General features: G+C 36.7%; 2 protein-coding genes across 4 annotated transcripts; both read right to left on the bottom strand.

Annotated features, from left to right (window-relative positions):
* Positions 1–1,261: 1,261 nt before the first annotated feature.
* LOC122010012 (probable transcription factor PosF21) lies at positions 1,262–8,973 on the bottom strand. Of its 3 annotated transcripts, XM_042566356.1 has the most exons (6): positions 8,819–8,970; positions 8,517–8,743; positions 7,635–8,312; positions 7,419–7,551; positions 2,309–2,393; positions 1,262–1,903 (listed from the first exon to the last, which is right to left on the bottom strand). In XM_042566356.1, exons 3-6 carry the CDS (start codon positions 8,300–8,302, stop codon positions 1,509–1,511), a joined length of 1,281 nt encoding a protein of 426 aa, XP_042422290.1. In that variant the 5' UTR covers positions 8,303–8,312; positions 8,517–8,743; positions 8,819–8,970; the 3' UTR covers positions 1,262–1,508. The 3 variants fall into 3 exon arrangements, with proteins under 3 accessions (XP_042422290.1, XP_042422289.1, XP_042422288.1); XM_042566355.1 differs by having other exon boundaries at positions 8,517–8,973; XM_042566354.1 differs by lacking the exon at positions 8,517–8,743 and having other exon boundaries at positions 8,819–8,973.
* Positions 8,974–9,513: 540 nt separating this feature from the next.
* LOC122010011 (calreticulin-3-like) lies at positions 9,514–14,607 on the bottom strand. Its single transcript, XM_042566353.1, has 14 exons — positions 14,449–14,607; positions 13,680–13,787; positions 13,262–13,454; positions 12,652–12,910; positions 12,490–12,546; positions 12,370–12,417; positions 12,089–12,175; positions 11,947–12,004; positions 10,656–10,723; positions 10,458–10,553; positions 10,311–10,367; positions 10,043–10,141; positions 9,893–9,928; positions 9,514–9,795 (listed from the first exon to the last, which is right to left on the bottom strand). The coding sequence occupies exons 1-14, from the start codon at positions 14,567–14,569 to the stop codon at positions 9,784–9,786; spliced, it is 1,299 nt and encodes a 432-aa protein (XP_042422287.1). The 5' UTR covers positions 14,570–14,607; the 3' UTR covers positions 9,514–9,783.
* Positions 14,608–16,193: the final 1,586 nt, after the last annotated feature.

The following is a 16,193-nucleotide window of genomic DNA, read 5'->3' as shown; positions in this document are numbered from 1 at the left end:
TAACAGTTGATTTCGACCAAAATCGATTGATGGACCTAGAGAGTTCAGAATGATACAAAACCAGTTCCTATATGTTCATCCAATTCTCCTGATTATTAAAATGCTATCAAACATCAATTTGATCAAATATATTGAAAATAGTGATTTTTTGAACATAAATGTGTTCAAAAAACTAATTCATATTAAAAAATCATTGCTCTCAATATATGAAGTCAAATTGATATTTGATAATATTTTTACCATCAAGAAAACTAGACGAATATATAAGAACTATTTTATATTATTTCGAGGTCTCTAAGTCCATCAGTCAATTTTGATCGAAATCGGCTGAATGAATTTTACAAAATAGAATAAAATTAATTCTACTGAAAAAGCACAATTTGATAATTTTAAAAAATTGATACCTAATTTGGGTATTTTAAAAATGACTCTGGATTCGTTAAAAAGCTATAATTTTTTTTATTTTTCTGTCCTATATTTTCGAAGGACGCTCATCAAGAGAGGACAATTTTTTTTCTCTTTAAACCCTAAGGCTACGTTTGATTGGACGTAATATAATTGAGCTTGTAATGTAATCAAATTTGTAATATAATATAATATAATCTTAATTACATTACTACATTTGATAATGAAATGTATATAATCTTTGATTACAAAAGTGATTACATTCTTTTGTTTGGTGTCCATTATTTTTATAAGGAATGTAATTCGTATTATTATAAAATGATAAAAATATCCTACGACTTCTACCGACGGGCGCTACATCTCTGTCGAAGCTTACGGTGGCCGCTGCCGTCGGTCGTTGGCCGCCGCCGGTCGCCGACCATCGCCGGGTGTCGCCGACCGCCGTCGGCCGATCGCCGTCGCCGGCCACCGACTGGTCGCCGGTCGCCTGTCGCCAGCAATCGTCGTCAGTCGCCGACGGTCGCCTGTCGCCGACGATCGTTGTCGGTCGCCGGTGGTCGCCGATCGCCGGCCGTCGGCGGTCGCCGGCGGTCGTCGATCGCCGACGGAGCGGCGGGCGAAGATGGGCGGCGACAAACTAGGGGTATATTTGACATTCAAATTTTTGTTAAAAGGTGACCTCGTAATGTAATCGAATTACAATATGTTTGTTTTATAATCCAGATTATAAAACTTCATTATATTTTATAATCTAGATTACATTACATTACAAGTTAAAAATGAAACCAAATAAAATAATCAACTTTATAATGTAATCTGGATTACATTACAAGGCAGATTACACCATACCAAACGCAGCCTAAAAAGAATTGCATTAACAAACCTATCAAAATAGGGCAGCCACACTAAAATAGCATTGCTGGAAATGACTAAGTACCAGAGCATGTGCCCAAATAGTTCCCAAAATGGCTGACTTGCCATATGCATTTTATGATCGTCCAAGTTCTTGTCATGCTTAATTAGCTATGCTCTGTAAAAAACAAGAAACAGAGAACATTACTCGGTTAAGGCTCAAAAAAAATAGATGGCTAGCCAGTTAAACATCATTCATGAGTGTTTTTGTCGTCTGATGGAGCCTCTCCAAACTGGTTCTGCAATGGCAGTGACGCCCCTTTCATTCTCAGGTCTGTGGTCGATTGCTGTTGCTGCCGTTGCTGCTGTTGTTGTTGCTGCTGGGTTCGCAGCTGCAGCAGCTGCTGCTGAACCTGATGTTGCTGGGTCTGATGAGGTTGCAGCTGTTGTGGATGCTGAGAGCGGATTTGCAGTTGCTGAAGTTGGTGAGTTGCCAGGAGAGATTGCATTGCCGGATTGTGATGATAATATTGCTGGTTTGCTCCAAAAGACGAAGCAAAGTTCATCATTTGGCCGCCACTCGGCAACATCTGGCCAGTAGCCATCTTCAACCGCTGAACCTCATCTCTCAGGTTCTCATTCAGTGCTGCACCAATGACCAAGTTTTTCTGTCATGCACATGCTCAAATTTGAAGTATTGTGCAGAAAAGATTAAGGTCGATTTAAACTAAGCATTCAAGCGCATTAGAGGAGATTCAATGGAATAATAACATCAAATCACAGATCCGTGTATGAAAAATTAATTTCACATCACAAACACCACTAGATTTGAAGTATTGGATTGTATCCATGATCTAACCAAATAATACCGGTCGGCTCATTGATGTCAGATTATGATGCTGAATTGATGTGCGAAAGATGAAGAAACAAAGAAGAGTAGTAACAACTTTGACTTCCCTTGGAAAAAGAACAGACAAATTGTGACAAAATAAATTTACTAAAGATGATTTAGCAGAAGAAACAAGAGATGCATCATAAAAGAGGACCTTACCATCCTGCAGGTGAACCTGTTGTTCCATTGTCTGTAATCTCAATTTCAATTCATTATTTTCAACTGTTAGACCATTGGTGTCTCTCTGTACAAGGAAAAGATGACAGTAATAAGTTTTTTTTTCCATATCTGAAACAATTCATCCTTTCCAATATCAACCATGAAAAGAAATGCACAAGAAGCAAATTATTTATCGACTCATTTGGAAGATGGCAACAAATATAACAAACATTAAGCTAATAAACATAAATGAATGTATTATGATTTGTCCAATAAGACTAAGATGCACGAGTTGCAAAAATCCAAGATAATTATTTACTCCAGATTAAGCAAACTATAATTTTCTACCTACTGAAAAAGTGCCCTTTCAACAAGAGTGAAGGTACAAAGAAACGACACAAATCACCAAGTACTATGAATACAAGAAGCAAAACTGAACTTGACCCATAACATATAGGTAATTCATCAAATGGCTCTGTTATGGACCTAGGGACTTAAATATAAAGGTCCACTTGCAACTTTTTAACTTGATATATATACATATATATAGATAGATAGATAGATAGATAGATAGAGAGAGAGAGAGAGAGAGAGAGAGTGATGGGACTATCTAGGGTACTTAACTTTTCCTGTAACATGATATCAAAGCCCTAACTATCTCACACCTCTGCACAAGCGTGAACTCCCTTCTCACGGTTCGATCTCAATGAGAGATCAAAAGCATGGAAACCCGCTAAAGTCTCGATCTGTGATATCTCCACCTTGATACAACCTGCCAAGGCGCAGCCCCATGGTATTGTCCAGTGTAGTTGAATCAGAAGATGTTCTCTAATGTCATCTTTATGCTATATGCGCCAATGATGGCCTTTCAGGTGAGTAAATATTCACTTTGAAGGCTTGCCAATCTTAAGAAGCCCTTTTCATTCCGTCTCCCTGCAAATTGGAAGCACCAGAAATCAATTTCACCTCCCTTATTGAACTCCTCTGTCATTCTCCTTATTGAGCTCCACGCGGCCTTCTCTATGGCTCCCTGACACTCCAACTTGGAAAAGTTTCATCGATTACTAATGACAATTCAATCAAACCACACCCCACCATATTACTACAGCAATATTATTTTTCTTTGAAAAGAAAAGAAATATAGAGCTAAATTTATCTTGTTTGGTGGATTCTCTAGAGAAAGTTTAATCCAAAATGTTTGATACCATGACTACCTTCTTGATACCCCACGGTTTTCAAGCCTTTCTAACTTCATCACAATCACCAAGGAAAAATTGGATAGAAAGAATTATGCTTTATGGGCTACAAGTGAAAGTTTAATTTATTGGCCAGAATCAGAGTCACTCACATATTAGGACTGTGAACGAAAGTGGCCAGACGGCTAGAGAGGGGTGAACAGCGTTTAACATGCAAATATGCTCTTCCTCTTGCTAATGACTTAACAAGGTCAACTACAAACTCCTAGCACAACGAAATAAGAAACAACAAGCATACCAACACTAACACATTGATATAATATGGTTCAAAATCCTCATTCCCATTCCATAGCTTATGACTTTTTGGCGAATCACTCTCCAAAGCCCACTAGTTTTTTTCCTTGGACTTCTTTCAAAGGTGGAGAAACCTTTTACAACAATCTTCTTACAAGGTAAGGAACAAGTAAAGTGAAGATTAAGGCTATGAGTACAAGAGAGAGCTTGTAAGATTAAGAACAATAAAGTGAATAAACTTAAAGGCCAACCTTTGAATGCTCCCCTTGGGCCTCCTTTTATAGCTTCAATCTTTTCATCTTTCACTTTCTATCTTTTGTACCATAGCCGATCAGTCAACTGATATCGATTGGATCCACCATCAGTCAACTATTTTCTTGATCGCTATGGGCTTTAGCATGCCAACAGCTATCTCAGTCAATTAGTTTCATTGTAGACCTTCGCTCATTCAACCGTTGCCGCTTAACTTTGTAGATCAATGACTACTTCCAACTTTTCAGTTGAGCCGTCAATCAACTTCCCAATCAACTCAACCATGAATAGAAACATGATGTTCACTGGCTGATCAACTTGAATCAACTAAGTAGTTGACTCAACCACTAGATGATCACCGAACCTAAACCCTATCCTTTGATCAATTGGATTGTTCCAATGGTCAAGTCTTCACTAAGTTGAGAACTACCCTTTCTCGAGTTACAAATCTCTCAACTTATTTCACCTTGCAACTCGGCCTTTGCCCACGAGGTCATCTCTCTAGTCGGATTATATGGAATCATCCTTTGGACTCGAGATTTAGAAGCCTTAAGTATACTCTTGGTAACATATCGTCTTTCTCAAATCTCACATCACCAGCATGTCATACCAATGTCATAATAGGCAATGTGACTCACTTATAGGCTAAGGGCATTGGAGATGTCTCTCTTTCCCCTTTATTTCATCTATCCTCTATATTTTATACCTTTAAATTTTCATTGAGCTTATATTATTTATTAAGCTCAATACGGAATTAAAATATATTTTTACCAAAATTTGAGGACGAGTAAAGTTGATTAGCATAGAGCTTAAGTTCTTGCAAGTTGTGCTTACTAATTGTATCTCCATCATCTTTTGCACTTCTATGTTTCCTTCACTTCTTTGAATACATAGTCCACATGGTCACCTAAGTCTCTAATGTTTAAAACTAGTCTATCTAGTCATTTTCTCTTGAGTGCGAGTAATAGCAATTAAGAACATATACTAGATCCTCATTCCCTAATAGAGCCGATCAATGTGTATCTTCACATTTTTTTTGTTTGGTCCAATCTGATGTTGGGATCTACATTGTGTAAGTTCCACTCTCAGATGTGAGTTGATTATTCTCAAAGCACATGGTGTTTCTTAATGAAAGATCATTTTGATTTTTTTTTCTATATTTTTTTTCTTTTTTGTGTCAAGATTAAAACTTAATTTGGTATTCTATAAATTTTTAGCAACAACAAAGTTAAAGTGTACTTCTCTCATACCTTAGTCATTTCTTTTGAGCCTTGATATTATTCACTAATCTTCTTACCCCCACATCTCAAAAAAGAATGAAGTGTAAATCAATGAAGCAACTCTGCCACCCGAGTACCAACTCAGCTATGTTCGTAACAGCTGGTGAAGTGTAAATCAAGAATTAACTTTCAGTTGACTCTAAGAATATCTAAGCATGCACCCATTTCTTTTTGGGGTGATGCACTTCTTACAATATGTTACATTATAAATTGTATGTGGTCCTCTATTATCCATGAATATGTTCCTTACACAATTCTCTTTTTCACATAATGTTTTATATTGTCTTCCACCACAAGCATTCAATTGACCCTACTTTGACCCTCTACTATCTCCTAGATAAGATAAATTACCCTAGTCATTACGTTTTCCCACATTTGTTGATTGAGGTCAAAGAAATTAGTGGCAGGATGCTCCATTAACTAAGTTTTATTTCACACACACACACACATCATCATCATCATTGTTGATTCTAAATCTATGTTTTGCTAAGAGTTATTCTATCTTGTGTAACAAGTTAGTAGGTTCCAGCTCTGATTACAATATATACAACACAATGTCTCTTTTCCTAAATTCAACGACAGCAACAAATATTTTTTAAATAAAATAAGCAGAAATATGCTTTAAAATGACAAATCCAAACTTTAGAAGATATGCAGATAGTGTTTAGTTTTGATATACATGATTACAAAATAGAAATCATATAAAAACCATTTCAAAATAGAAATATAACAGTTTAGTGGAGACACTTCTGGGAAACAGACTCTATAAAGACCATAACAACAGATCAGTTTATGATGGTTCCATCAGTATTTCCATCTAAGGCTTGGGTTTCACTCCAGAATAATGTTTAGTTTTGATATACATGATTGCAAATGGAAATCATATAAAAATCATTTCAAAATGGAAATATAACAGTTTAGTAAAAACCCTTCTGGGAAACAGACTCTATAAAGACCACAACAACAGATCAGCTTATGATGGTCCCATCAGTATTTCCATCTAAGGTTTGAGTTTCACTCCAGAACAGCCAACAAATAAAATAGGCAAAAAAATGTCAAGATATCAGCGAACTTTGCTTTGAAGTCCTGTGTATTGTCTATTTATAAAAGATTTTGATGCTACTTATGATCAAGGATCAGTTAAAAATTATAGGAAATTGTTTCCAACATATGATGAAGCAAAGAAAAATACTATGATAAATTTCAGACTTGGGAAATATTTATAGCCGACACAGTGGCTTTATGGCATTCTCTTTGTCTGACAACTAATAGCAATATATTATAATCCATCCTCTGGCTACTAAAGCCATCACTGCTTGTCATTATCTATGTATAAAAGAACAGTGGACCAACCCTTTAGTTCCAACTATCAATGCCAAGGATCATTTATAGTATCATGTGCACATATTTCATGAATGCTTCATTTGTCCCAAAGAGAAGCAAATATCAGTAATTTCTGTTTCTTTTGTAAGAGAGTAATTTTTCCTTCTTTTTTTTTTTACTTTATTTTCATTAAAATTTTAACATAAAGGAAAACACTTGTATGATTGTTATATCAAAAAGAAAATAGCAAATATTTCAAGTATTCTTCTCATTATTATTTTGTGCTATCCAGCCACATGTGGCTGCATTAAATATCCCATACCTGTTTGAGATATATGTGGTAATGTAGAACATGTAACCCATACACCGCTAGGCAGGCTATTATGTAGCTGCCTATGAATTGATTGAGTCAACTAAAAGATGGTCAGGTTATAACCTCTAGTCTTAGATAAGGAAATAATGAGGAAAGACTGAGTACAATCAACTATTTGGAGTTTTTTGGTCCTTATAATATGTATAAATTAATGGGAATTATGATTGCAAGAGCTTAGTATATATGTAAAAGGTGCCAATCAGTATCCTGCATTCTACTCCTAAGCAAATGAAATATCTCACATACGTAGTAAATTTCAAACATTCAGCTTCAACATTGAATATTGTAAAGGTACTGTGTTGCCATGCCTAACTGCTAGCGACATATTTTCACCAGTTCATATTTCATAGAGTAAGCATCAATAAAGAACAAAAAATCATCAATGGAAACACCTGTAGCATACTCAGCTGAGCAGATAATGTGGTTGCTTCAGTTTGGAGAGTTTGCACCTTCCGCTCAAGCTCTGAAATATATCTCATCTTCCTTTCTTTTGATCTTGAAGCTGATTGTCTGTTCGCCAAAATCCTGTAAAACTCGGGCATTGGATCGATGAAGGAAACAAGGCCACTCAATGAAACAAATGGTAAAAAAATAGTGTTATGTGAAACCTCTTCGCACGCTTTGGATCAACAAGAGCCAGTTCAGCAAGTTTTGCAGCTGACATAGCCTTCTTCACGTCCACAGATGAAGGCCCTTCACCCCCAGCCATCAAAAGCTCAGGCTTTATTGAAGTGCCATCTAAAGATTGGCTATGTTGATGCCTCATTCTTGGCTTCTCACTGGAACCGGAGGGAACATTGTCACCCTGAGGAAGAGCTGGAACAGGTGATGCCTCACGAATGGACAGACCAGCAGAGGTAGCACTAGAGCTGAACTTTTCGACATCAATGAACATGGAAACGAGGTCCTCCTCAGTTTCATCAGAGAGTGAAGGCCCATCATGCGACCCCACCACACCAAGGTCGCTACCAAAGCTAAGGTCATCTGGGAGACTGAGGATTTCAGAGTGGGCTCGCCTGTGGCCAGAATTTTTTGGAGGACAATCTGGCATCCTGCTGACATCGTAGCTAAACCTCCCAGTATCAGATGGCGTGACGTAACCAAATTGACCAGAATCAGGTGGCTGGGAGGAAGAAGAGGAGGGATCGTTTGTAATTCTGCAACTGTCTGAAGGCGAGGCAAATAAGGCATATCTCGAGGACTGGGGCGGCAAACCACCAGCATTACCTCCTCCTACTGCTCCTCCACCAGGGACAGGCCACTTCTCCTTGTCCATACTACCGGATCTAGAAAGCTCAAATACCACAGAGGCACCATCTTTCTCAGAGAAACCATTGCGAAATAGATAACCAGAAAGAAATATCAAAAGTCTAGCAAGTGAATAACTCGAAAGTTGCATTTTTTTTTTTAAAAAAATAAGATATTGTTTTCAAGATCCAAAATCCACAACATCATGAACGGAAAAAAAAAAATCGAAGCAAAGCTATCACCTTTTCCACGAACACACCGCCTAGAAACGGGTCACCGTGCAGAACCTAAAAACCCTAGGAACTGGGGAGATCTGGCGACCCTGAAGCGAGAAAAGGTGGCGACTTTTCGGAAAGCAAGCGAAATGACGCCCGTAAACGCTACAATACTGCAAGTATCGGATTTTCTTGGATCCCTTCAAGACTGCAAACCCGAAAGGCTACGACGGAGGGTCGCCGCAATGGATGTTCTATGAGGCGCGTGACAGAAGCGAGGAGATAAGCACATCACATTACACGGATTCAGAAAAGGGAAGGAAACACACCGGACTGATGCGCGCATTAAAACATTCCTTCTTCTTGCCTTGGCGGGATAGGACACCAGCCATGGGCTCGCCTCTGCAAGTAATAAAACGACGCCCAACGAGGAAGAAGAACAAGACGGTGTGGGTTGACATTCCTCGGTGAGGTGACTAACGCATTCCCAATTTTATCGAACGATTCGAGCAATTGCGACGTCGATGGAAGGTGGAGGGATCCAACGGCTGGAAATGGATGGCGCATCCATCGCGGGTATCGTGAGACACCGGGAAGAGCGTTACGTTTCTTTGGTCCATTGCGAATGCTTTGAGAGTCGTGCGCCTTGCGATGGGCCACTCATTCATGGGCCGGACCGTGTTGCAATCTTATAATAAAAAATGATACGCTCAATCCAAACGCGTCCCAAAGCATGTGGAAAGGAAATAAATCATACTGACCAAACAAAACAATATCTCTTTAGATGGGAAGAATTTTATTTCCTAGAAGATGAATTTTATTTCCTAGAAAATTATTCCTCCAAAATTCGATCTCTTGTGATAATTTACTATCCGAGTACTAACTCAGTTATGTGTGTGAGGGCAAAAAGGAAAACACCCCCGATATAATCTTTTTAATTGACACCCGATGTCCCATTTACACCGCCAACCCCCGGATGCAATCTTGAATTTAGCACGAGAGGACAATCAGATTAGACGCCATCTTGAATTAACTAGCTTGAACAGTTTGAAAATTCAAAGTGCTCGACAAACTTACACATGAGAGTTGCCATACAGAAATAGTTGCAATACAATCCAAGGTTAACTAGTCCTTTTCGAGGGACAGCAATTCATAAAATTACAAAACTTCCAATGTAGTTTAAATTAGAAAGCATTGGGCATCATTTCATTTCCAGTACTCCCACTATGGTGCAGTTCAGGGAATTGATGCTTCATTCGGTTTGGCAGTGTCGCAACAAATGATATTTAAGGTTTCATAGTTCATCCTGCAAGTAGAGCAGTAAAATGATCACATTTGATGAATCATGAAGAGAGAGAGAGAGATGAGGATGAAATTAAGGAAAGAGTAGCTAGAGATCTTACATGATAATCATCATGGATGTAATCTCTATGATGACGCTGCAAACCGATACTTCCGAGTTAGAAAAGCATTTCATGATATAAAAGGATCAACTAAAATGAAAGTGTCTGATATTATAGGCTGATCTGAAGAAAAGGAAGATATTAATCTACCCTTCTGTGGTCCCTGTAGCGCTCCCTGTCTCGGTAACGTCGATCATGCCCCCTTTCTCTTCTCCTACGCTCACCTTCCTCCCTTGCTCTTTGAGATTCCTGTGCAACGAACGTTGTTAATGAGCAGGTGTTCACAAAAGGAAATCAAAATCAACAACCAACAGGGATATCATTTGATTTCACAGAGAAAACCTAGAGAAAGTTCGGTGTGACTCAGGAAAATAGAAGGTAGAACAAAAGGAATTTGTTAAAATAGAAGAGTTATAACCTCATCCTCTTTTGCTTTCTTTATTTTTTCTGCTTCCTCGAAGGCCTCCTTTTCAGTCTGACACAGGGAAAATACATGATGAAAATTCTTACTAAATAACAATTCCAATGAAGGTCTTCAGCAACCAAGCGTAAATGATAAACTGACCTCTCTATGCTTAAGAACAGTCTCCTCTGCAACCTCCTTTGCATAATCAGGATCATCACAAATCAGGATGTTGTCAAAGACTGAACCTGCCTTTACCTGCATAGTCATTATGTTGGCATGTTATGTATCGTTCTGCAGATGCAGGAGGATCATCGAAGGACAAGTTTAGCAAGAGTGCTATCGAGCAAAGAAATTTGCCTGCCAAACTTCAATGCCAATGTACTTCAAAGGCTTCAGCACATATAGATCTGGGTCATCCTCGAACTCTGATGAAAAGGTAACAATTAAATCACCAGATAGAATTACACTTTACCATTTGATAGTTTCTATATCATGAAATATTTTGCTAGGATGATTCAAAAAATTGTTTTTAACCCATGAAGCAAAAAAAGAAAAAAAGAAAACTAACCAACACAACAGTCAAATTCTTGAAAATTTTGACACATTCGATACACTGAATTTCCATAGACGTTACTAGTTTGAAGCCTTTCAAATAGTGATTCTCAAATTAGATAGAACTCCATGAGGATTTGTAACAAGAGAAATTCTTGATGTGAGATCACATGGCAACACAACATGTGCAGTGACAATTCAACTATTCATCCAAAAGATTTCCTATATCCCAGATGTAGACAATTAGAGATGTAACGTCCTCTACGAATCCTAGCATCATCTATGCATCCCAGAAAACCAAACATCTAAGATAACAATACCATTTCAAGAAAATAGGTAGAAATAATCTAGTGCACGATCAGGATTAACAGCTGCCATCAGAGATATTGTGCTACAGATGCCCTCCCAACCACTGTCCAGTATGTGTCTACAGCATGTTTCAACACACTGACGAACAATGGACAGTATAATACTTTGAACTTGTATGGCACAGAAGCATGGGGATTCTGAGCATGACTTATGATTCTCTGAGAAAACACAAAGATGCATCTCCCATGGTAAACTTCCCTAGCATGGCATCATCATCGTGACATCACCATATGGGTTTCTCCCAACTATTCGGGGTCAGCTATTACACGCATCTTGTCACTCCATTAAGTTCAATATAAGATTTTATCACTTCTAATATTTGAATGAGTTATATTGATTTTTATAATGCTACAAATTTTGTTGTCTCCTTCTACGTCTTGCATTCTAATGGATTCAACTCGACTACCTATTAATGTGCATCACCTTTAAGCATGACTACACCTAATTGGTCTCAGAAATAGCATCTTTTTAATCCTTTAGATAACCCCCACCCATCCTGAGTTCCTTCTGATAATGGAAGAATTTATGAAAGCATTTGCACAATTTATTATCCACATTCTATTAGATCATCCATAGTTCCTAAGATAACTGAAGATCTGAAAAAAAATAGATTTTTCATGAATATAAATTTTCACTAGCATCAGTTTTTATTTATCCAAAATGCAAACATGACAATTAGTATTAAGCTAATGGGTTTATCAGCAATCAGATGCTATGCTCATCTTACCAGGATTATCAATCCACGGGGTCTTCCATTTCCCTTTGTAGTTTGGGTTCTTGATCCTCTGTAAACTCAATCATGGATGAGAATTATAAATTATACATACACAAGACATTACATTCATCAAGCTCAGATTGGAATTACACACCTTGCGTTTCCATGGCCCCTTGTACTGTGGATTTGGAATCTTTGGTGGTTTCCATATTCCATCCTCATCCTCATCCCACATGTCAGGCTAATTTGAAAAAATAAAAATAAAAAGAATAAAGAATCCCAAATTACTAACCCCCATAATGAAAAGGCGACTCATCATCAATAAAGAGGATCTACTTCGAAACAAATTGAGCTACAAGCTCCTGAAACAGTATGACAACTACACCAGGACTTGCGTGTTGTAAACATGAGTTTTACAGTTTACAGGAATAATACCTTTTTCACCTTTGGGTCAGGAATTTCTTTGGGAATAGAATCATACCCCTACCACATGAAAAAAAAAGTTAGACAATGTTTGTCAAATTAAAAACAATTATTTTAGAATGTTGGGCAAACCTCTGGTTTGATATCATCTGGATCATCAATGTATTCCCTTTCATCCCAGTCTTTTGGCTGCAAAAGTAAAATGCATGTATAAGAGAAATTGCAGAAAGAAACAAGAGTAATTTCATTTTACTTCAACTATTCTCAGGAGTGTCAGTAGACTCCAATTCCAACCTTCTTAGCATTAACTTCCTTGATCTTCCGAGGTGGAAGTATATCCCAATCAGTATACATGCTCCCAGATTCTCTTTCTCGGTTGTCAACGAGGAGGCTATATGAAGCATCAGGTCTAAGAATAAATGTATAGACATGTGCAAGCTTATCAGTCTCACACTGTAAATCCTTTTTGATGGGATAATTCTGCCCCTGGTAAGAAAGGATTAGATGGAGCTTCTTTGTTTGTGTTCCACAAATGTCAGGGCCCAACATTAAACTGCATGAGAAAAATATCATCAGGTATACTATTTTCCACTCCAAAAGTGCATATGTGATACTAATAAGTAGAAAATGTTCCAACGTAGTAACAATGAGAATGCTGACTTTTGTGCAAGTTCAAAAAGAATATTGAGGCAACAACAAAAGGAAAAACAAAGAATATTAATTGGTCTCCCTTTTTTGGTCTTTACCATAAACAATTATTTAATATTATTCTAATAATTTAAACAAATTCAAAAGAGGTTAACTAAAAAAATATCTACATCAATCGCATAATCATAAATATTGATAATATAGTACACAACATGAAAGATACAAAACCTATTTGATATTAAAGAAACCAATAAACCTGTATGGAGTATCACCACCAAATTTCTTCTGATTAACATATCCAGAAAGAAGCTTTATATAGCCTCCACCACATTCAATGTCCTGCTCAAACCTTATAGAATACTGGACCACCAGTGTCCTGTTCTTGTTACTAAATTCTGGAAATTTTGCAGATATTGCAGAATGCCTGGCATCTATAGATGTTTGTAATCCTGTATACAGAAAGGTCATTCTCATCAGATAAGCACTGAAATACAAAAAAGAAGAAAAATATTAGTCACACTGAGAATCTGAAGGCTCATTTTTTTTAAAAAAAGAGTTTTTCTTTTTATTAATTTGTTTATCAATCTTTTTTTATATTGAGATGAATAATAAAAAAAAGGTTGACAACTTAAAGAAAGACACTAAGTGAGGAAATGACAATGAAAAATTCACACCTTTATCATCTGGATCACCAGGCCATTTTCCAGCAGTATGTTTAAAAACACCAGCTTTTCCTTCACTCCTTTTCCAGTCTGATTTTACCCATCGTTGCTCCCAACCATCTTCCCAAAGCAACAAAAATATTTGTCAAAATTCCAATTTAGTTAAACACATATAAATATATAACCATTGGAAATTTAGCAACTGAAAAACAAACAAAAGGTCAAAAGCACAAGTAGTTAGGAAATAACTGTCAATAAAACGATAGTTAGATGTTAGAGAAATATAGAGAACTCAAATATTTCACACTTCAGCACACAAAAGATAAATTTTCAACGAAACCATCTTGGACAACTTAGATTTTTTTTCCAATATTAAAATTGCATACACAATATCCAATCATCTAAACCCACATACTTGTTTAATATCCTTCCAAATATTTGCGCGTGCCCTATTTAAGGACTATTTTCTTGCCCTAATTAAATCAAAACCAGCGGTCCCTCCGCTCTCCGATCAGATCAACAGTTCGATTTCAGATACTCGATATAGCATAGCTGAGATAACTATTAAAGGAAATAAGTTAACTCTCAAGTATCCCTCTCCTGTGTCGTATCTCAAAATGGGAAAATAAATGTCAAGCTCTAACCAAAATGGAAAGCTATAAATGATTACGGAAAGGAGAAGTATGCAAGAAATGAAGTACATTAAAAGATCCAAACCGTTTACAAACAAAGAAAGCGCGGAGGAGGAGTCAAATTAGGGTATACGGAAAGAGCAAGATACCGTCGAATCGCTCTTCGAAGAAGATCTCGACAGCCGAGGCATGGAGGAAGAGCACAAGTGACAGCACCAGCCATCGAAGCTCAAGCTTCGAAGCAGCAACTAAAAAGTGTGGTTGCGCCATCGCCGGCCACCGCCGCGATGCCGATGATCGCGGAGCAAGGAGTGCCCCTTCCATTTGTAGAGTGCGGAGTCTCATAAAAGCCCTTGTGTAAGCACACAAATTACAGCTTTAACAGTCACACCAGTGAAATAAAACCAAAAATATTTTTTTAAAAGGCAAAAAAGTAGCTTTAGCAATTGTCTCTTTTCCGAAACAGGATCTCCTGGATCATTTTTATGATTCAGGGGATGTGTCACTCATATTTATAGTCGAATTATGATCGTGATTTGATCATAAATGGTTATAATTCCTTTTTAGTTCATTATCTTCATCATATTATAGTTTTTGTTCGGAACGGGCGATTGGAGGTCGTTCGGAGAACACCCTCACTCGGCGCCTAATAATCTGACCACTTATTCACCACCGAAGGCCTTCGGACGACCTTCGACCGTCCGCTCCAAACAAAAACTATAATCTGATAGGGACGATGAAACCTAAGAAGAGATCACAACCATTTACAATCGAATTACATTTACGATCTGATCACAAATACGAGTGACATATTCTTGACAATGAAAAAATAATCCAGAAAATCTGTGCTCCTCTTTTCCTACTTAACTTTTACTAAAACAAAATTTCTTCAAAAAAACTATTAAAGGTGTCCCTTTTGTGATTTTCAACAACTTCTGTGGGTGTTTTAGTCTTTTAGCGACTAAGCGGGACATAGACTTCCAAGTCACTCAGTCTGTGGCCCGAGACTTACAAGGACTGCGAAATCATTCGCATACGTAGAAATCTGACATGGGGAAAGCAACTGACCTATCGGATAAGAGGGTAATATTGTTCGTCATCCATTCGGGTGTATATTATTTTTTCGCTTTAACATGGAGCGGAGACTTGGTACGCTAGCACTTCCAATCAGGCTCCATTAACATATTCCAGACCAATGGAAATCGAGCACGTTTGCATTTTGACGTGTACTTTGACGTTGATTGGATTGTTCTTGGTCAATGGTGTCGGTCAACACTTTTGTAATTATGTCTTAAATAATAAGCATAATAATAATAACAATAATAATAATAATAATAATAAATAAAATAAAAAGCGAAGTTTAAGTTTCTCCAATAGTCAATCAATATGATTATAATAATCTATTGACATTATAAATTAATGGATAATTTTTTTAATAAATAATTAATTTAAAAATATAGAACTAATGAGTTGTAGAATATTTTTTTTGATTTACTCTGTTGATCATTCAAATATTAATAGATATAAATTGGATACCAAGCACTAACATTTGTAATTATAAGTAGTTTAAATGAGTTTCATTTATCATTGATTTTTTGAGTTAACCTATTTTAAAGCTTTAATAAGATTATTGAACTAGAAACAGTTTTGAAAAATATGTATATTTTAAATATTAAAATAATATCCACCATATTTTTTTTATCTTAAAATTACTATTATGTTTTTTTACTGCTATAACATATTAGCAATTAAGTAGCAATTATAATATAATTACTACAATAGAATAAGTATAACTGCTATAATAATTTTAACTAATTTAAAATATTTATTATCAATATAAATATTTTTAAACAAGTTAATGAAGAGTATTTGATACAAATAATTTATATATAAT

This window comes from Zingiber officinale, chromosome 8A, assembly GCF_018446385.1.
Source record: "Zingiber officinale cultivar Zhangliang chromosome 8A, Zo_v1.1, whole genome shotgun sequence".
NCBI classification, from domain to species: Eukaryota; Viridiplantae; Streptophyta; class Magnoliopsida; order Zingiberales; family Zingiberaceae; genus Zingiber; species Zingiber officinale.
Note: the sequence above shows the minus strand (reverse complement) of the source record. Positions and strands in the feature narration are given on the sequence as shown.

What these genes read in the sequence shown, in the direction of transcription:
- LOC122010012 (XM_042566354.1), bottom strand. An exon ending in GATCCAAAGCGTGCGAAGAG is followed by an intron (nt 7,552 to 7,634) that starts GTTTCACATAAC and finishes CGAGTTTTACAG; the next exon opens with GATTTTGGCGAACAGACAAT. An exon ending in ACAGGTTCACCTGCAGGATG is followed by an intron (nt 1,904 to 2,308) that starts GTAAGGTCCTCT and finishes TCATTGGTGCAG; the next exon opens with CACTGAATGAGAACCTGAGA.
- LOC122010011 (XM_042566353.1), bottom strand. Translation starts at nt 14,569, where the DNA reads ATGGCGCAACCACACTTTTTAGTTGCTGCTTCGAAGCTTGAGCTTCGA. An exon ending in AGGGGCCATGGAAACGCAAG is followed by an intron (nt 12,005 to 12,088) that starts GTGTGTAATTCC and finishes TTGAGTTTACAG; the next exon opens with AGGATCAAGAACCCAAACTA. An exon ending in GCTACAGGGACCACAGAAGG is followed by an intron (nt 9,929 to 10,042) that starts GTAGATTAATAT and finishes ATCGGTTTGCAG; the next exon opens with CGTCATCATAGAGATTACAT.